This window comes from Narcine bancroftii, chromosome 7 (assembly GCF_036971445.1).
Source record: "Narcine bancroftii isolate sNarBan1 chromosome 7, sNarBan1.hap1, whole genome shotgun sequence".
Lineage (NCBI taxonomy): Eukaryota > Metazoa > Chordata > Chondrichthyes > Torpediniformes > Narcinidae > Narcine > Narcine bancroftii.
In genome coordinates this window covers 213,889,052-213,911,158 of record NC_091475.1, presented here as the reverse complement: position 1 = coordinate 213,911,158, position 22,107 = coordinate 213,889,052, and the positions used below count along the sequence as shown (strand labels likewise).

The following is a 22,107-nucleotide window of genomic DNA, read 5'->3' as shown; positions in this document are numbered from 1 at the left end:
TTTAGGTATAAATTTTAAGATAGTCAAATGGATTGAACATTGGCTGAAAGGGAGAGGCCAGAGAGTGGTAGTGGATAATTGTCTGTCAGGTTGGAGGCCGGTGACCAGTGGTGTACCTCAAGGATCTGTATTGGGCCCATTGTTGTTCGTTATATACATTAATGATCTAGATGATGGGGTGGTGAATTGGATTAGTAAACATGCAGACGATACTAAGATAGGTGGAATAGTGGATAATGAAGAAGGTTTTCAAGGATTGCAGAGGGATTTGGGCTGCTTAGAAAAGTGGGCTGAAAAATGGCAGATGGAATTTAATGCTGATAAGTGTGAGGTGCTTCATTTTGGTAAGAAGAATCAGAACAGGACATACGTGGTAAATGGGAGAGCATTGAGGAATACAGAAGAGCAGAAAGATTTAGGAGTAACGGTACATCGTTCCCTGAAGGTAGAAACTCACGTGAATAGGGTGGTGAAGAAGGCTTTTAGTATGCTGGCCTTTATCAATCATTGCATGGAATATAGGAGTTGGGAGGTGATGTTGAGATTGTATAAGACATTGGTGCGGCCTAATTTGGAGTTCTGTGTGCAGTTCTGGTCGCCTAATTATAGGAAGGATATAAACAGAGTGGAGAGAGTGCAGAGAAGGTTTACCAGAATGTTGCCTGGGTTTAAGCATCTGGAGTATGGGGAGAGATTGGACAGATTGGGTCTTTATTCTTTGGAGCGTAGAAGGTTGAGAGGGGATTTGATAGAAGTATTTAAGATTATGAAAGGGATAGACAGAATGGATGTGGATAGACTATTTCCGTTAAGAGGAGGAAAGATTAAAACAAGAGGACATGAGTTAAGAATTAAGGGGCAGAGGTTTAGAGGTAACATGAGGGGGAACTTCTTTACTCAGAGAGTGGTAGCCGTGTGGAATGATCTTCCGGGAGAAATAGTGCGGCGGAGTCAATTGTATTATTTAAGAAAAGGTTGGACGGGTATATGGATGAGAAGAAGATGGAGGGTTATGGGCATTGTGCAGGGAGGTGGGACTAGAAAGAGGTGTTTGGTTCGGTGCGGACTAGAAGGGCCTAATGGCCCGTTTCCATGCTGTAAATGTTATATTATGTTATTATATATATTATATTATGTTTATGTTCCAGTCCAGCCAAAAGGCAAGACCAAAAGTTCAAGGGAGCCATGGTTTTCTAAATAAATTGGGAAGTTTTTTCGGGACAAGAGGGAGGCCTATGCAAAATATAAGAAACAGGGGATTTAGATGTATAATCATTACTTAGATTGCAGGAAAAACCTTAAGAGGGAAATTAGAAAGGCAAAAAGAAGGTCCATAGCTAATAAAGCAAGTTTTTACAGATACGTAAACAGTAAAAGGAAGGTTAAGGATAGAGTAGGGCCACTGGATGATGGGACTGGTGGACTATGTGAGGAACTGCATGAGATGGGCGAGGTATTAAACAATTTTTTCTCATCTGTATTCACGAGGGAAAGGGATATTGGGCTATATAAGTGAGGCAAGTGGCTTAGTTACGGAGAGGATAGGGATTAATAAAGTGACGGTTTTGGAGCTTCTAGGGTCAATAAAGGTGGATAAGTCCACTGGTCCTGATGGATTTTTCCAAGGATGTTAAGGTCAGGGAGCAAATAGCGGGGGCTCTGACAGTGATTTTTCAACCATCACTGGAGGAGGGTGTGGTGCCGCGGGATTGGAGGGTTGCGAATGTAGTTCCCCGTTGTTTAAAAAAAAAGCACAAGTTGCAGGCCAAATAATTATTGGCCAGTAGGTTTGACTTCATTGGTGGGGAAAGTTATGGAGGGTATTCTTAGAGATAGTATGTACAAATATCTGGATAGCCAGGGATTGTGAGGGGAAAGTCATGTCTGACGATTCTTGTTGAGTTTTTTGAAGAGGTGACAAGAAAAGTGGATGAAGGTAGGGTGGTTAACGTGATCTATTTGGATTTTAGTAAGGCTTTTAATAAGGTTCCGCATGTAAGGTTAGTAAGGAAGGTTCAGTCATTAGGGATTAATAGAGAGATAGTGAGATGAGTTCAGAGATGGCTGGAAGATAGAGAGCAGAGAGTCATGCCAGACAACTGCCTGTCAGGATGGAAGCCTGTGTCAAACAGGGTGCCTCAGGGATCGGTGCTGGGTCCCTTGTTGTTTATCATTTATATTAATGATTTAGAGGAGGGTGTGGTTAACTGGGTAAGCAAATATGTGGATGATACGAAAATAGGGGGAGTGGTGGATAGTGAGGTAGATTTTCTTGGATTACAGAGGATTTGGTTTGTTTGGAAGAGTGGGCTGAAAGATGGCAAATGGAATTTAAAGTAGACAAGTGCGAGGTGTTGCATTTCGGTAAAAATAACCTGAATAGGACATATACAGTTAAGGGGAGGGCATTGAGGCACACAGAGAACCAGAGGGACCTGGGGATTATGGTACAGAGTTCACTGAAGGTGGATTCACATGTAGACAGGGTGGTTTAGAAGGCATATGGTATGCTGGCCTTCATAAATCATAGCATAGAGGATAGGAGCTGGGAGGTGATGCTGCAGCTTTTTAAGGCATTGGTGAGGCCAGGTTTGGAGTACTGTGCTCAGTTCTGGTCTCCAAATTATAGGAAGGATATAGATAAGGTGGAGAGGGTGCAGAGAAGATTTACAAGAATGTTGCCTGGCTTACAGCATCTCGAGTACGGAGAAAGATTAAGGAGACTGGGACTTTATTCATTGGAACGTAGACGGCTGAGAGGGGTTTTGATAGAGGTATTTAAAATTAGGGAATAGATAGACTAGGCGTAAATAGACTCTTTCCCCTGAGGGCAGGGGAGGTTGGAACAAGAGGGCATGAGTTAAGGGTAAGGGGGCAAAACTTTAGGAGAAATATTAGAGGAGAAATGTTAGAGGATGCTTCTTCACTCAGAGAGTGGTGGCAGAATGGAATGATCTTCCAGAGGAGATAGTTGCGGCAGGGTCCTTTCTGTAATTTAAGAGAAAGTTGGATGTGTACATGGATATGAGGGGGTTGGAGGGTTATGGGCAGAGAGCAGGAGGAGGGAACTAGTGGAGTTGTCCAAGTGAATCAGCGTGGACTCAAAGGGCCGACATGGCCTGTTTCCGCACAGTAAATGGTTATATGGTTATATAAGTGCACTGGGTTACACGATCTCCTGCTGTGTGTTGAGATTTTGGGATTCCGACTCAGTGAAGGGTGAAGAGGCCAAAAGCTAAAAGAAGCCTGTTTCCACAGTGCATGACTCGAGACTGTTTACCAGGATGTTGGCTGAATTGGAGAACGCATCATGAAGCAAGGTTGGCAGAGGCAGGGCATTTCTCTTTGGAGCGAAGAATGATGAGAAATGACAATAGAAGACTACATGATTATGAGGGGAATAGATAAGGTTGACATCGGAGAGACTGGACGCTTTGTTGAGCACCTTGGCTCTGTCCGCTGCATTAGCCTGGATCTCCCAGTGGCCACCCATTTCAATTCCCTGTCCCATTCCCTCTGTCCATGGCCTCATGCACTGCTAGACTGAGACCACCCACAAATTGGAGGAACACCTCATCTTTCGACTGGACCCTCTCCAACCGGACGGCATTAATATTGACCTCTGGCTTTTGTTAACCACCCCCTCCCCCACCTTCCCTCAGGACTGCCTCTCTCCCTTTCGCCGATCTCCTTTCACATAGACCTCTCCCCTTATCATATCCAATTAACATCTTTTGTTGGCCTGGACTCCTGTCCCTGCAAGTACTGTTTCTATTCTGAGATTTCCTGTTTTTGGTTATTCTTTGAAGAAGGGCTCAGGCCCAAAATATCGGCAATATTTCTATCTCCTATGGATGCTGCGAGACCTCCAGCATTTTGGTAGATTATCATGAAGTTGTTTACACAGGTCAGAACAACATTGGGGGCTGAAGGGCCTGTGCTGTCATGCTGCAATATCAAGGTAGTCTAGAGACACCAGGCCTGCGTGTGGGGAGAGGTTGGTCTTGACTCCCTGAAGACTGAGGAGTGACCTTATGGAGTTCTATACAATCATAAGGGGAAGAGATAAAGTGAATGGTCACAGTCTACTTTCCAGGGTTCATGATTCTGGAAAGAGAGGACACAGGTTTAAGGTGAAAGGGGGAAGATTTAAGAGGGATCTGAGGGGCACCTTCATTCAGAGAAGTGTCTGTATTTGGAACGAGCTGCCAGAGGAAGTTGTGGAAGTGGGAACAATTACACCATTCTATAAATAGTTGTACAGATTTATGGATAGGAGGGTTTCGAGCAATGTGGACCAAATGGGACTAGCCCAGAATGCCGGCTCCGTTCGTATGGATGTTGGGTGGAAGGGCCTGTTCCGTGCGGTATGGCTATGGGACAAATGGACTGGTGTGCCCCAAACGCCTACCATTCGAGGACACAACCTGCAGTAACAGGAGACACAAGTGAGTGCCGAGAAGATATTTTTCTTAAAAAAATATTGCACTATTTACATGGCAGAAATCTCCTCATTACATCATCTGCAGAAGGGCTGATTCGCTACGTGTCAGGCTCACGAACCTTCCCCAGATGCTCCTCTCCTGCTGTCAGCACGAGGCCCAGAGAGAAGTGAGTGTCAGCAGGGAACTTCACACAGCAGGGGGTGGGAAGGCCGTCATCCATTCCCATCTGGCACTGACATGGAGTGACAGCAGTGGCACCGGGCGGGAGTGCATGTACACGATGGGAGCGCTGTGTATGCCCTCCCAGGGCTGGGGGTCCACCGAGCTGCCTCGGCCCCAGCCTCCTCATTCCTCCCTGTCTTCCAGCAGGAAGGGTGAGGTCACAGTGTGCTCCTGAGCAATGGCTGCCAGTTCTTTCAGGAATTCCGAGAAGATGAGGGAGCAGTACACAGCGTTCTTCACTCGAAGGGCCTCGTTTTGCTTCTCTGCCGAGCTCTTGAACATGGAGCTGCCAGTCAGCGTATGTAGGACCTGCCCCTCTCGGACATGCTGTAGGGCTAATTGAGCGGCGTTCCGCGCACGGCTCGGACTGCTTGTGTGACGCAGGATCAGCTCACCCAGCGACGGCTTCCGGCTTTTCACTGCAAGGTGAACGCCGCACTGTCAGTGAACGCACACTCACCGTGGAAACAATCACAGCTCACTCATGCAAACGCTGATCACACTCACTCCGAACACACGCTGTCCATGCACACACTCAATGTGAACACAATCACCGCCCATGCTTGCACACCCTGAACACATGCTCTGTGAACATACACACCATCCATGCACAGTCACCACAAACACACACACTGTCTATGCATGTACATCATTAATACACTCACCGTCCACGCACACTCACCGTGAAAACACTAGCCGTGAACACACTCACCCTAAACACACTCACCGTCGACGCACGCTCACCACAAGCACACGCACTGTCTATGCATGTACATCATTAATACACTCACCGTCCACGCACACTCACCGTGAAGACACTAGCCATGAACACACTCACCCTAAACACACTCACCGTCAACGCACGCTCACCACAAGCACACGCACTGTCTATGCATGTACATCATTAATACACTCACCGTCCACGCACACTCACCGTGAAGACACTAGCCGTGAACACACACCCTAAACACACTCACCGTCGACGCACGCTCACCACAAGCACACGCACTGTCTATGCATGTACATCATGAACACACTCACTGTGCATGCACACTCACCATGAAGACACTAGTCGTGAACACACTCACCCTAAACACACTCACCGTCCATGCACGCTCACTGTGAAGACACTAACCATGAACACACTCACCCTAAACGCACTCACCGTCCACCACGCTCACCGTGAGGACACTAGCCGTGAACACACTCACCCTAAACACACTCACCGTCCATGCACACTCACCATCCATGCACATTCACCGTGAACACACACATTGAAAACACTCACCGTGAACACACTCACCCTCCACGTACATTCACCTCAAACACACACACAGTCTATGCACTCACCCTGAATTTCCTCACCGTAAACACAAGCACTCCCGCACACACACACCCTGAACCCACTCACTTTGACCCACACAGGCTCACTGTGAAGACACTAATCATGAACACATGCACCATCACTGTGAAGACACACTCACCCTGAACACACTCACCATCCATGCACACTCACCGTGAACACACTCACCGTGAACACACTCACCCTGAACCCACTCACCGTGAACACTCTCCATCCACGCACACTCACCATGAACACACTCACCCTGAAAATACTCACCGTCCACTGCAAACACACGCACTATCTCTGCACCCTCACTGTGAACACGCACCGTGACCACACACATTGCCCATGCATGCTCATCCTGTGAACACACTCACCGTCAGCATACGCTCACCGTATGAACACCCATCATCCCTGTACACTCACTGCCCGCGCACGCTCACTGTGAACATGCCCACTCACCGTGTGAGCACATCAAATCTGACACGAGTTCTGACTAATGGGTCCCTGGCTCCAGTTCTGGGGAAAGAACAAGGTGTTTTGCTGGGGCAGACTTAGCCTGAGCCAGAGTTGGATTTGTTGGATTAAAGAGATCGAAATTTGGGATATCACAGCTCATGCTTTGGAAGATGACCCTTTGAAATTAGGATATATTAGAAGAAGGAAATTGGGGTCTGGAATGTGTTGCCAGGAGTGGTGGAGGAAGCTAGTACAATAGGGACATTTAAAAGACTCTTAGACAGGCACATGGATGTAATAAAAATAGAGGGTTATGGATATGATGTGTGGAAAAATTAGACTGTTGAGTAGGTTCACTCTATGGGCCAGCACAACTCCTGAGCTGAAGGGCCTGTACTGTGCTGGAATGTTCTATGGGTGAGGTGGAGATCAGTGTGGAGGCTAGCTATTCCCATCGACATGCTCACCACATCCCGGCCAAGCATAGCCACACGCCCACGTGCGATGACAGGCAGGGAGAGGATGCGACGTGTCGAGGCCCAGGTTGGTTCGAGCTCCAAGGTGGCGGGTGAGGTGTTGGCTTGGAGCACAGGAGCTGGCCATGCCAATCTCTGGGATACGCGCCCTCACCAACCCAGTTCCAGTGGGGCAGGACACGGGGAGAAGCTGAGGTTACCTAGACTCTCAGAACGTCGCAGAGGTGGCACAGAGCTTGGGGAGTCGCACCAATCAAGCTTTCCTCTGGCAATCAGATATTTCCTGGCTTTGTACAGCATCATTGGGAAGTCCTCTTGGGAAGCAGCAAACACCTCGATCTTGTTCTTCACTGACCCAAGAACCTGGGGTGGAGGAAAACGCCCTGTCATCAGACAGCTTTCAGGCCACTTGATAGCAGAGTGAGTGAACGTGGTGTGGAGAGTGCAGTACGAGGCTGTCCACTGGCCCACATGCTACAACCATGGCAGAGTGGGGACACATCACAAAGGCCAGACTCGGGGCACGGCTGTGTCTAACCCCCATTCCAAAGAAAACCATTCCTACACCAACCCCACCCCTCCAACAACATGGCCCCTCCCACAATACTGCTCTTCCCTCAATGTCAACCCCTCTTGCAGCACTGTACCGTCCTTCAGTATGGCCCATCAGAATTTCCCCTCCCTCAGAAAAGCCCACATCAATACTGCCCCTCCCTCAGTATTGCCCCTCCTACAGTGTGACCCCCTTCCTCAGTACTGCCCCTCCCAGTGTGACCCCCACGAGTCTGACCCTTCTATCACCTCTGCCCCTCTGAACCCATGGCAATCTCTCTGATCCACTGCCATTGCAGGGTAAATCCGACAAGATAGTCCAAACGCCTAAGTTCCTATGCTCTACTACCTTTGTCCAGACCGGAGGCGGGGATTGCTGCGGTGGGGTGTGGATTGAAACCGGGACCACCGAAATGCGAGGCAGTGGCTCTACCTGCTCCACCAGGGAGCTCCTGAGGCTGCAGCCCTTCCCTCACTTCAGTTCCATCACCTATCCCTCAGATCCACTGCCCCTCTGCTTACCCCGGTTCCCTTTGGATTCTGCCATGATGCAGGGTTGGCTTCACCTCTCTGTTTCAATGGGTTTTGCTGGGAACCCCCCGATTTCTTGTTGGTGGCAAGTCAGTGCTGCTGTACCCCAGTGCAAGATGGGTGCCCCAGGGCAGGGTGGGTGCTCCCAAGGCTGGGTGGGTGCTCCCAAGGCAGGGTGGGTTCCCCCAGGGCAGGGAGGGGTAATAAAGGTTAAAACCTTATGTTTTTGATTTGTAGTTAATCTTATGACTATCCCTTTAAGAAAAATTGTTGTTTGGAGGGTTACTATAGTTACTATAATGTCATATGTCGTAATAACTGGCCATACGAGGAGCTTGCATTCATTCTTTGAAGAACCATGGAGGAGGCGTAAGCTTCAAAATACTTTGAATTCATCTTATTTCATTTTAATCATCTTAATTTTGGTTTAACTGTTTAAAGAAGAATATTGTTATCATTATTCAGAACTATTTTATTTACTCAAGTTATGAAAATCTTGAAGCAAAGTTATGCAAAATGTTTAATAATTGTCAACGAATTAAAGCTACATAAAGCTGCAATTACAGAGTTTGGTTTATTGGAAATAAGATAGTAATTCGGAATATCATCACTTCCGTTTCTGTGAAGATGACGTTTTGAAGTTGGGAAATACGAGAGATTAGAAAGTGTCACCTACATTCTTATTTAAAGAAAAGTGATAAAATTGTGAATTTTGTTTGGAAGGAAGAATGGTAGAAATTTGAGAGAATTTACAACCAGATTTAAAATTGAGAAGCAGTCTGTGAGAAAATGTCTGCCAGCCATGGATGTTTGAATTGCGCAGTTTAAAATTCAAACTAAGAATATCTGACTGAAAGACACCTGTGGCCTTGGGAATGAGATAAGATAGAGCCAAAGCCATTGCTAGCAGCCAGAAACTGGCAGGAAGCCCAGAAGGAATGTTTTGAGAAGTTGTATAAACAACTGATTAGAAAAGGTTTGTGAAGATATAAGAAACTCAGACAGATTCAGCATGAGAAATCCTCTTAAAGGGACCATGCAAGATACAAATTTGTTTACAGTTCCGAGGAACCAGATAAGGCAGAAGACAGGCTGCAATGTGAAGAGTCCAAGATGGATAAGAAGAAGTCTTGTCGGGCTAGAGACCTCAAGAAAACAGCTCCTCTCAAAGAACTGTTTGATCGTGAGTTGAGCCAGCATGGCAGACTGACAACGCTTGGCAGGTGGTTGGAGCCAGCCATCACAGAAGAAGCGGCTTCAACTACCAAGCAAGAAGGCGGCACAATCAAGGCACTGCAGGCCTCAAGCTGACTTAAAGGTTAGTGGAAATGGAACAGATGAATGTATGTTGCAAAGCCCCACTTGTGCTGTAGAGACTAGCGGGATCTGAATGTTCAGATGTGTATCCTGATTATAGTATTTCCAAGGTTATGAGCGCAGGAAGATAACATAACATATAACATAACAATTACAGCACGGAAACAGGCCATTAGGCCCTTCTAGTCCGCACCGAACCAAACACCCCTTTCTAATCCCACCTCCCTGCACAATGCCCATAACCCTCCATCTTCCTCTCATCCATATACCTGTCCAACCTTTTCTTAAATAATACAATTGAGTCCGCCGCCACTATTTCTCCCGGAAGATCATTCCACACAGCTACCACTCTCTGAGTAAAGAAGTTCCCCCTCATGTTACCTCTAAACCTCTGCCCCTTAATTCTTAACTCATGTCCTCTTGTTTTAAACTTTCCTCCTCTTAACGGAAATAGTCTATCCACATCCATTCTGTCTATCCCTTTCATAATCTTAAATACTTCTATCAAATCCCCTCTCAACCTTCTACGCTCCAAAGAATAAAGACCCAATCTGTCCAATCTCTCCCCATACTCCAGATGCTTAAACCCAGGCAACATTCTGGTAAACCTTCTCTGCACTCTCTCCACTCTGTTTATATCCTTCCTATAATTAGGCGACCAGAACTGCACACAGAACTCCAAATTAGGCCGCACCAACGTCTTATACAATCTCAACATCACCTCCCAACTCCTATATTCCATGCAATGACTGATAAAGGCCAGCATACTAAAAGCCTTCTTCACCACCCTATTCACGTGAGTTTCTACCTTCAGGGAACGATGTACCGTCACTCCTAAATCTTTCTGCTCTTCTGTATTCCTCAATGCTCTCCCATTTACCACATATGTCCTATTCTGATTCTTCTTACCAAAATGAAGCACCTCACACTTATCAGCATTAAATTCCATCTGCCATTTTTCAGCCCACTTTTCTAAGCAGCCCAAATCCCTCTGCACTCCTTGAAAACCTTCTTCATTATCCACTATTCCACCTATCTTAGTATCGTCTGCATATTTACTAATCCAATTCACCACCCCATCATCTAGATCATTAATGTATATAACGAACAACAATGGGCCCAATACAGATCCTTGAGGCACACCACTGGTCACCGGCCTCCAACCTGACAGACAATTATCCACTACCACTCTCTGGCCTCTCCCCTTCAGCCAATGTTCAATCCATTTGACTATCTTAAAATTTATACCCAAAGACTGCACCTTCCTAACCAACCTTCCATGTGGTACCTTATCGAAGGCCTTACTGAAGTCCATATAGACAACATCCACTGCGCTACCCTCATCCACATTCCTAGTCACCTCTTCAAAAAATTCAATCAGATTGGTCAAACATGACCTTCCTCCCACAAATCCATGTTGAGTGCTCCTGATCAGACCCTGTCTATCCAGATGTTTATAAGTACTATCTCTAAGAATTTTCTCCATTAATTTACCTACCACAGACGTCAAACTTACAGGTCGATAGTTGCCAGGCTTCCTCCTTGAACCCTTTTTAAATAACGGAACCACATGCGCAATGCGCCAATCCTCCGGCACTATCCCCATATCTAATGACATTTGAAAAATTACCACCAGAGCCTCTGCTATTTCCTCCTTCACTTCTTTCAATGTCCTGGGGAAGATCCCGTCTGGTCCCGGAGACTTATCCACCTTTATATTCTTCAAAAGCCTTAAAACTACACCTTTTGTAATCTCTATATTCCCCATATTTCTTACCATTAACATATTTGTAGAACTCTTTTGGATTAGTTTTCACCCTGCTTGCCATAGTTTTCTCGTACCTTCTTTTAGCTTTCCTAATTCCTCTCTTAAGATTCCTCTTACATTCAATGTATCTTTCAAACATCTCCTTAACTCCATGCTTCTTATATCTAATGTACGCCTCCCTTTTTCTTCGAACCAAGTTTCCAATATTCCTTGAAAACCACGGCTCTCTCAAACCTTTTGCCCCTCCTTTTAACCTAACAGGAACATAAAGCTTTTGCACTCTCAAAATCTGATCTTTAAAAGACTTCCATCTCTCTACTACATCCTGCCCATAAAACAAAATCATTTAGAGTGGTGTGTATGCTCTCACACAATTAAGACTCGGAGACGTGATGCTTTCTCATCCTTTACTTCTATTAACTAACCTGGCTACTAACACACAGGGTAACATATATATGGAAGGGTGACATCATGACGCCCACATCACCAGCAGAGGGGCAGAGGGCGGGCTTACACCCAACACTCTTCTCCCCCCCCCCCTGGGCATAAATGCTGACTGGGCCTATTCAAACGAATAAGATTACATCAGGCCCAGGACTGCAAGTGAGAATTAGAATATGTCTCATGAATAATTAGAATTATAAAAGGGAAAGTATTTAAATAATAATAATCAGAGCACAGAGTCCTTAAAGTGTTCAGGTGGTCTTCTTTCTCTTTTGAACTGCCTTGGCGTGGTTTGCTGTGTCAGTCCTTGCTCGGGGTCCGTTGATAGTTGAGTCGGCAGTGATTGCCCGTCTTCACTGCCCTCTTGGCTGTGTGTTTCAGTTACTGGACTCCTCACTGGACTGCTCGGCTCCACGACAGTGTCTGCCCCCCCTCTCACTTGGCCTGAGGGTTGGGATGGTCGGGGCAGGCCATGGCAGGTCTGGTTCCATCTCCTCCAGTTCATGAGGCAGTTAATGGACCTCGGTGAAATCAATGTGTTGCTTCCACAATCTGTCCCCACTAGAACAGAGTATGAGCAGGGGCTCAATTTTTGTAAGATTACCCCTACCACCCATGGGTCTTTATATTGTCTATAATCTTGTACCAGAACTCTCTCACCCACTTCCAATGTTCTAGGTGAGGTCTGTGGCGATGCTGTTTTTTGCGATCGGAGATCCAGATCTGGATGAACTGAGGACAGCCTGGTCCGCAGGTTGCGGCCAAACATTAGTCCTGCTGGGGTGCGCTTTGTGGTAGAATGTGGCGGGTTTCTGTACCCCAACAGGAAATCTGTGATTTTGTGTGTCCAGGAGGCAGATGGAAGTTTCATGGTTTTCACTGGTTTTTTGAAAGTTTGTACAAAACGTTCTGCCTCCCCATTAGTACTTGGGTGATAGGGTGTGGACAAAATACGTGGATGTCATGATGTTCAGCGGGGGTGGGGTGGGGGGGTGCTTATACATATTAGGGATATGTTTTTGGTAGTGATTAAAAGTCCTCGGAAGGACTGTAAGTTGGATACGGGGCCTTGCAAACGGCTTCTGTTCCTGCTGGATTCATTTCCACCCACTCGTTGTCGATTGTAAACCCAAGGTATGTTACTGAGGGGCGCATGAAGACACATTTGTCCTTTCATAATCGGAGATTGGCCTGATGTATTCTGGTTAAAACCTTTTTAAGGTTTTGTAAGTGTTCACTGTCATTTCGGCCCATGATAATGATATCATTTGGGTCACACCCAACGGAGAGTCCATGAAGTAATTTGGCCGTTGTTGTTTGAAAAATCGCAGGGGCCTGCTGATATTCCATAAGGCCCGTGTGTCGAGGTGAATAGTCCCAGATGGGGATTGATTGTCACATATTCCCTTGATTTTTTTTGTCCATTCTATCTGTTGATATGCTTGTGACAAATCTAGTTTTGTGAATTTTTGCCCTCTGTTTAGTGCTTGGAACAATTCTTCTGCCTTGGGCAGGAGGTGTTCGGGGATTTTGAGGGATGGATTGATGGTGATTTTATAATTGCCGTAAACGCAAATTTCACCATTTGCTTTTCGCACAAATTGGGCGCTGCCCAATCACTGCATTGTATTGGTTCTAATTATACCTTCATGTTTTAGTCTGTTTAATTCGGCCTCAATTTTCCATTTAAGAGCAAATGGGACCATTCTGGCTTAGAAGAATTTTGGTTCTACATTATCTTTTAATTGCAGTTTGGCTTGAACACCTTTGATTTTCCCCAATTCTTGTTGGAAAACCACTGCGTGATTGCTGAGGATTTGGTCGAGTTCTGGTTGGGAGGTGTCCGTGTGGTTTACATTTAGTATTGAACCGATTTCCAGCCAGTCTTGGGGAATGTGTTGTAGCCAGTTTCTTCTGAAGAGTGCTGGTCCCTGGGTATCTACGATGTAGAGAGAGAGTTGTTGGTTGCTGTTGTTTGTATTGGACTTGGGCCGTACTTTTTCCAAACACTTTGATTCTATCTCCTGTAACAGATCTTCGAGTTATTTCAGTTGTTTTTACCAGGAGATGTGGTAGCAAGTGTTCCTTTACATGTAACAGCATTAGGGACACCTCTGCCTGTGTCTAACTCCATCTTCAGGGGGGTGCCCGTTTATTTTTTACCTGAATAATGATTGCTGTATTTCCTCCATTTATTCCTCATATGTGTAATATCTCAGGAGCTGAAATTTCAGGAGGTCAGAAATCTCAAGGTCAGTCGTTGGGCTGTTATCATCGGTGCTAGGTTGCCTCTCTCTCTCTGCAATTGTTTTGACTTCAGCTGCCTGTTTATTTGCAGGCCACCTGCATTTTAAAAGTGAACATTTAGCTTTGATATGTCCTTCTGTTTTGCAATGGTTGCATTTAGAATTTATGAAGAAACAGTTTTCTGGTCGGTGGTTGTATTTCCCACAATGGAAGCAATGTTGGCAGGAAGACCTCCCGACCAGGTCTGGTTGACCCACATCCAAGTTTTTATCTGCCATGTCAGAGCTGCAGGCAGCCCTGTATGCAATCTGTAATGTACCGTCTTCATCCATTCCTAATAATTTCTGTCTTGCTTGGTGATTTGCCAGCCCCATCACTAATCTGTCCCGCGGTGCCTGATTTAGAAGCTGCTCAAAATAACAGTGCTCTGCCAGTTTGCGCAACGATCCCAGGTATTTACTTATTGTTTCTCCTGGTCCTTGTCTCCTTTCATAGAATCATTGTCTTTTTGCCATAACTTGTGGTTTGGGGCTTTAATGGTTCCTTAAGCTGTGCATAATTCATTGAATGTCTTCGTTCCTGGATCCTCCAGGGCCAGCAAGGTCTTATGGAGTCGAACGTTTTACTGCCCATTATACTGAGGAAGAGGGCACGTTTGCAGTGCACTGGACTTTCCACAATATTGTGGGCTACGCAGTAATGGTTAAACCGTTCTACATAGTTATCCCAACTTTCTTCTACTTTGTTGAATTCCCTGAACTTTTCCTCTGCCATCTTGGCACATTTTCATCTTGATCTATTGGCAGAAATTTGTTGGGGTTGTTAGGTAGTTGTTTTCTACCTTTCTTCTGTTGTTTTCCTTCTCACGGTTGGTGCATGGAGTATGTGTAGGGTTTCTTTCATTTCTCGTCGCCACTGTTGTGAATGCACTCACTTAATTAAGACTCCAGGACAAGATCCTTTCTCATCCTTTACTTCTATTAGACTAACATGGCTACTGACACACATGATCTCCAGTAGAGGGTTGGCTATTAACCAACATAGAGCAATTACAGCTTCGCATGCTTCAAGCATATCAGCTATGCATGCTAAGGCACAAGCAGACTTGGCTACTATCAAAACACAACGTGAGTGGTTGGAGAAAAGACATGCTCTAGAAGATAGGAAGCTGAAATGAAGATTCAGCAAGAAGAACAAAAAAGATTATTGAATAGACAACAGGAAAGATTAGAGCTTGAGGAACAAAAGGTATGAATATGGCCAGAGTCAAAACATTAGCTCAAGCTCCTGCAAGATCTGTCACCCAAAGTGAAATACCCAAGGTACAAACATTCCAGTAGGTCAATGGGTACCGCAGCCACGTGAAACGAGTATACTTGAGCAAGGAGCCATGGGCGCTGCTGCTCGTGGTCGAATGTCAATGAGCAACCCTGTGGAAAGAGCTGGCGACATTCAATCTTTTCAGACCGCACAATATATGAATCTTCTACAGAGGAGAGTATTTCCAAAGGTTCGATCATGCGAGTTGATCATACTCAACCATTGATGTCTCTTCATGTTGCTGAAGAACCAGAAACAAATCAAGGATCCCCACCAATACCATTACTTACATCTCAAGGTCCTACACCTCTGGCACCAGTTCAAGATCTGTTTGCTCCATCCACAAGACAACCAGTTGCAAGCCATTGTGGACAAGACAATATAATATCACTCAAAGCGAAACAAAATGAAATTTCTGCTATGTTAGCGCAGCAACAAGGTTCATATGGTTTACCCAAGAAGGAAATTGCAGTTTTTCATGGAGATCCATTACAATATCTGACATTCATGAAATTCTTTTGAACATCACATTGAAAGTAATACTAAAAATGTTAAAGATGGTCTGTATTACCTGGAACAGTAAACTGGAGGACAGGCGAAGGAGTTAGTCAAAGTTTGTCAATATATGAATCCAGAACAAGGGTTTAAAAGGGCAAATTAATGATTGCATCATCTTTATGGTAATGAACATAAAATCGCAAGGGCCACATAGACAAGATTCTTTCTTGGTCAGCAATAAGACCAGAGGATACACAGGCTTTCCAAGCATATGCTCTCTTTCTGAGAGGATGTAGTAACACAATGGGAAATAGAGTACATTTGCAAGAGCTGAATTTGCTTGTTAATTTGTTGATGAGTGTAAATAAATTACCTGATAAACTGCGGGAATTATGGAGAACCAAAATTGCAGAGATTAAAATGATTCCCAGAAGGGACGACACTTTTGAGGATGTTGTACGATTTTTGGAATGACGTGCATGTTTACACTGTACCAGCATTTGGAAATATTAAGGATATTTCAATAGTTCCTAAATATATAAAAGGGACTGAATCATCCTCTCAACAGAAACCAAAGGGAAAAACCTTTGTTACTGCTGGGTCAGATACAAGCAGAAGAAAGAAGAAAGAAACAAAGGAGAAGGAAGATCAGACTGTTCAGGAAAGCTGTTTGTATTACAAAGATAAGCACGTTTTAGAAAAATGTTCACAGTTGGAGAAGAAGTCGTATGACGAGAAATTAACCCATATAAAGAAGAATGGAATATGTTTCGACTGCTTGTGTAAAGGACACATCAGCAAAACTTGTCATAAACAACTCAGCTGTGATATATGCAGTTTGAAACATCCCAAGTTACTGCTCACTCAACGAAGCTAAGGAGGAAGTCAAACAATCTGAATCCAAGACTAAAGGCACAGCCAGAGAGGATGATTCAGCTTCGGTTCAGACAAACAGTCTGACTGGGGCCGATGACAAAGCCCCTCAACAGTTCCTGTACAGGTTAAAGCTAAAAAAGGAGCTTCATACTGAAGACCTACACATTTCTTGATCCAGGAAGTACCACCTCATTTTGTACTGTTGAATTAATGAATAAACTTAACCTTCATGGTAAAAGGTCACAGATCTTGTTGAAGACAATGAATGATGAAAGGAACATTGAACTTAATATAGTTTCAGATTTACAGATTGCTGGATTGAATAGCAATGAATTTTGCCATCTTCCAAGTGTATATACTCAGAAGACTTCCCTATCAGTAAGATATCAGCCAGTGGGATCATCTAAAAGATGTTTGCTTACCTAAGGTTGATGTCAAGATTGAGATGTTAATTGGATTAGATGCACCAAAAGCTCTCAAACCTTCAGAAATAAAAAGGAGTCAAAATGACGGACCTTATGAGAACATTGCTCGGATGGACAATTAATGGATCATTAGGAGGAGAAATGAATAATGATCAGGAATCATCGAATGTAAATATCAACAGGATTTCAGTTGTGAAATTTAATGAGCTGTGGGAACAAGTTTAAAATTAATTTTCTGGAATGTCTCACAGATATTCAAGAGCCTTCAAATGAGATTAAGCAGTGTCTGGATTTAGTTTCAAATTCTGTTCAACATGTCACTGTATATCATTACCTTTGAAAAAAAGAGAAATTTGTAGGCCAGATGTGACAGAATATAGATATGTTTTTGGGAGATAAATTAGGAAAGGTTTTTTAGTGCAGGTCACAGACAAACACTTTAAAACAGATCTTATTTAAAATACTGGAGCTCTGATCATGCTAGACATGTTGGGGCCAACAGTCTTTGCAAAAGATCTGGAGAGTGCCCAAGAGACTTCACAAATGGATTGTTGTTTACAAAAAGGCAACAGATGAAAGAACTTGTCGGAGCCACATTCATTCTGTCTGGAGTGGAACTTGCTGTTCTAGGAGGATCATGTGGTTTTGCCAGCAGAGAGAGTAAAACAGGTTTTCTCTCACAGAGATAGAGAGAGAGAGAGAGAGAGAGAGAGAGAGAGAGAGAGAGAGAGAGAGAGAGAGATCAGTTCTACAGTTTTACAGTTCAGCAGCAGCAACTGGGACTGGAACAGGACAAGCTGGCAAGCTTGTGGAAAACCCCATTTGGAAGATGGGTTGTGAGTGTTTAGTTCAGCCTGGTCAAAGTCCTTGTGGTTCTTGAAAGAGGAGAGGACTAGCTACCTAATGTTTCACTTGAAATGTCTTTGGCTTGGCTTCGCAGACGAAGATTTATGGAGGGGTATGTCCACGTCTGCTGCAGGCTCGTTGGTGACTGACAAATCCGATGCAGGACAGGCAGGCACGGTTGCAGCAGTTGCAAGGGAAAATTGGTGGGTTGGGGTTGGGTGTTGGGTTTTTCCTCCTTTGTCTTTTGTCAGTGAGGTGGGCTCTGCGGTCTTCTTCAAAGGAGGTTGCTGCCTGCCGAACTGTGAGGCGCCAAGATGCACGGTTTGAGGCGAGATCAGCCCACTGGCGGTGGTCAATGTGGCAGGCACCAAGAGCTTTCTTTAGGCAGTCCTTGTACCTCTTCTTTGGTGCACCTCTGTCTCGGTGGCCAGTGGAGAGCTCGCCATATAACATGATCTTGGGAAGGCGATGGTCCTCCATTCTGGAGATGTGACCCACCCAGCGCAGTTGGATCTTCAGCAGCGTGGATTCGATGCTGTCGGCCTCTGCCATCTCGAGGACTTCGATGTTGGAGATGAAGTCGCTCCAATGAATGTTGAGGATGGAGCGGAGACAATGCTGGTGGAAGCGTTCTAGGAGCCGTAGGTGATGCCGGTAGAGGACCCATAATTCGGAGCCGAACAGGAGCGTGGGTATGACCACGGCTCTGTACACGCTGATCTTTGTGTGTTTCTTCAGGTGGTTGTTTTTCTAGACTCTTTTGTGTAGTCTTCCAAAGGCGCTATTTGCCTTGGCGAGTCTGTTGTCTATCTCTTTGTCGATCCTTGCATCAGATGAAATGGTGCAGCCGAGGTAGGTAAACTGGTTGACCGTTTTGAGTTCTGTGTGCCTGATGGAGATGTGGGGGGGCTGGTGGTCATGGTGGGGAGCTGGCTGTTGGAGGACCTCAGTTTTCTTCAGGCTGACTTCCAGGCCAAACATTTTGGCAGTTTCCGCAAAACAGGACGTCATGCGATGGAGAGCTGGCTCTGAATGGGCAACTAAAGCGGCATCATCTGCAAAGAGTAGTTCACGGACAAGTTGCTCTTGTGTTTTGGTGTGAGCCTGCAGGCGCCTCAGATTGAAGAGACTGCCATCTGTGCGGTACTGGATGTAAACTGCGTCTTCATTGTTGAGGTCTTTCATGGCTTGTTTCAGCTTCATGCTGAAGAAGATAGTAAAGAGGGTTGGTGCGAGGACGCAGCCTTGCTTCACGCCGTTGTCAATGGAGAAGGATTCGGAGAGCTCATTGCTGTATCTGAACCGACCTTGTTGGTTTTCGTGCAGTTGGATAACCACGTTGAGGAACTTGGGGGGGCATCCGAGGCGCTCTAGTATTTGCCAAAGTCCTTTCCTGCTCATGGTGTCAAAGGCTTTGGTGAGGTCAACAAAGGTGATGTAGAGTCCTTTGTTTTGTTCTCTGCACTTTTCTTGGAGCTGTCTGAGGGCAAAGACCATGTCAGTAGTTCCTGTTTGCGCGAAAGCCACACTGTGATTCTGGGAGGACATTTTCGGCGACACTAGGTATTATTCTATTTAGGAGAATCCTAGCGAAGATTTTGCCTGCAATGGAGAGCAGCGTGATTCCCCTGTAGTTTGAGCAGTCTGATTTCTCGCCTTTGTTTTTGTACAGGGTGATGATAATGGCATCACGAAGGTCCTGAGGCAGCTTTCCTTGGTCCCATCAGAGCATGAAAAACTCATGCAGTTTGGTATGCAGAGCTTTGCCGCCAGCCTTCCAGACCTCTGGGGGGGGATTCCATCCATACCTGCTGCTTTGCCACTTTTCAGTTGTTCAATTGCCTTATATGTCTCTTCCCGGGTAAGGCCCTCATCCAGCTCTAGACTCAAGGGCTGTTGAGGGAGCTGGAGCAGGACGGATTCTTGGACTGAGCGGTTGGCACCGAAAAGGGATTGGAAGTGTTCTGACCATCGATTGAGGATGGAGATCTTGTCGCTGAGGAGGACTTCGCCATCTGAGCTGCGCAGAGGGCTTTGGACAACAAAAAGGCACTCTGTGATGACCTGAAAGAAAGAGGTTATCATCTGGAGAACCCTGAGGGGGCAAGTTTCTTCAGCAAGACACTGAGACACTGAAGTGGCTGATTAGAAATGAATCAGTTGTGGGTGTCCTGGAACAACAAATCTCTCTCTGAAAACTGACAAGAACCTTCCTGAGTGGTAACCATTTACCTTTCAAGCATCAAAGCCTGGTGAATTTTTAAAATGTTCAATTCTGTGCACAGTATAAGAATTGCCTGCAACCAGTAAACTTGGAGGAATGAGAAGTGAGATTGGACAGTGAATCAAAAAACTTTTCTGAACTTATACACGGGCACTTAGAATGAGTAGGGGGTTAAGTTAAGTTAGGTAAGTTAATAGTAATAAGTTAAAGTTTGATTCTGTTTTCATGTTTAAAGATAATTAAAAGCAACTTTTATTTAAGAAACCATTTGTCTTGGTGAATATCTATTGCTACTGGGTTTTAGGGTCCTCTGGGCTCGTAACACAGATAATAAAATAATCGCAGAACAGCATATGCTGAATTTGAAGAGAAAATTCAAGAGAAATTCTTCCTTTCATTTGGAATCTACAAATGTCATGTTGGACATGATAACCAAGGGTTATGTGGAAAAGGTATCAGAAGATATTTTGGAACGTAAAGATGGTAGAAAATAGTATTTATCTCATCATGGAGTTATATATCCACAAAAGGAGAAACTACACATAGTATTTTTCAAGGAGTTTCATTGAATCCTCAACTTCTATAAGGTCCAGACTTAACCAGTACTTTAACAGGTGTTCTGATAAGATTTTGTAATGACCCTATTGTAATTACTGCATATATTGAAGCGATGTTTCATCAAGTGAAAGTACCATCAGAAGATCGTGATTTTCTACGATTATTATAGTGGCCTCATGGTGATCGAACACAGAACGACAGTTCATTTATTTGGAGCCCCTTTGTCACCGAGTTGTGCAAATTTTGCTCTCAGGAAATATGCTGAAGATAATGAAGAGCAGTTTCGTTCTCAAGCTATTAGTATAATTAGAAATCATTTTAATGTTGATGATTGTCAAACTTCAGTAGTTTCAGAAAAAGAAGCAATAAATCTTTATCAGAGTTAAAAGAGATCTGTAATAAGGGAGATTTCTTCCCTACGAAATGGATGATCCACAGTGGAGATGTGTCGGCTGTTATTCCTGAGGCAGAAAGAGCAAAGGAGGTAAAACATCTTGACTTGAATTGTCGACGTCCAAATGCTAAACCTGGACAACAACAATTAGCAGATCTGTCACAGGACAGAGTTTCACCTGATTTACGTACATGGGAGTTGATTATTTTGGTCCTTTACAAGTAAAATGAGGAAGAAGAGTTGAAAAACGATACGGAGCTACTTTTACTTGTTTGACTACGAGAGTGATTCATATTGAAGTAGTGTCATCGCTTGATACGGACTCTTTTATCAATGTTCTTCGACGTCTTATCACCAGACGTGGTCAAGTAAAGGAATTACGTTCTGATAATGGATCCAACTTTACAGGAGCTCAACTATAGAGTTACAAAAAGCAATTCAAAATTAGAATCCACATCAAATTCATGATGCCTTACTTCAGAAAGAAAGTAGTTGGATATTTAACCCACCCACAGGATCACATCATGGATTTGTGTGGAAATTGAGATAAACAAATATGATTTGATTGGGATTACAGAAACATGGCTGCAGGGTGGGCAAGCCTGGGAACTTAACATCCCGGGGTATACAATATTTAGGAGGGATCGGCAAGAAAGAAAAGGGGGTGGGGTAGTATTGATGGTGAGAGAAGGGACCGACACGATTGACAGGAAGGATATTAACTCAGAAGATGCGGAATCTATATGGGTAGAACTGAGGAATAGCAAGGGGCGGAAAACGTTAGTGGGGGTGGTATATAGGCCTCCAAATAGTAGTGTAGAGGTGAGGGAAGGCATTAAAAGAGAAATTAGAAAAACGTGCAATAAGGGAACAGCTGTCATCATGGGAGATTTTAATTTGCATATAGATTGGACTAGTCAAATTGGTAAAAATACTGAGGAGGAGGAATTCCTTGAATGTTTACGGGACGGTTATCTAGACCAATATGTCGAGGAACCAACTCGGGAGCAGGCCATTTTAGATTGGGTATTATGCAATGATAAGGGGCTAATCAACAATCTTGTTGTACGAGGGTTAGGGTTAGGGTACCCTTTGGGTAGGAGCTATCACAATATGATCGAATTCTCACTTGACATGGAGAGTGATGAAATTAAAACCGA

At 44.7% G+C, this 22,107-nt stretch overlaps 1 protein-coding gene across 6 annotated transcripts in view; it reads right to left on the bottom strand.

Annotated features, from left to right (window-relative positions):
- Nucleotides 1-4,453: 4,453 nt before the first annotated feature.
- Nucleotides 4,454-22,107, bottom strand: part of fhip1b (FHF complex subunit HOOK interacting protein 1B) — a 100,467-nt gene continuing 82,813 nt past the window's right edge. For 5 of the 6 annotated variants that reach the window (XM_069892274.1, XM_069892272.1, XM_069892277.1 and 2 more), the window contains 2 exons: nt 7,148-7,310; nt 4,454-5,086 (listed from right to left, as the gene is read on the bottom strand). In XM_069892274.1, coding sequence (XP_069748375.1) covers nt 4,791-5,086; nt 7,148-7,310 — 459 coding nt within the window. In that variant the 3' untranslated portion in view covers nt 4,454-4,790. The remainder of the gene's footprint in view (nt 5,087-7,147; nt 7,311-22,107) is intronic. The other variant, XR_011342366.1, reaches the window with a different exon arrangement.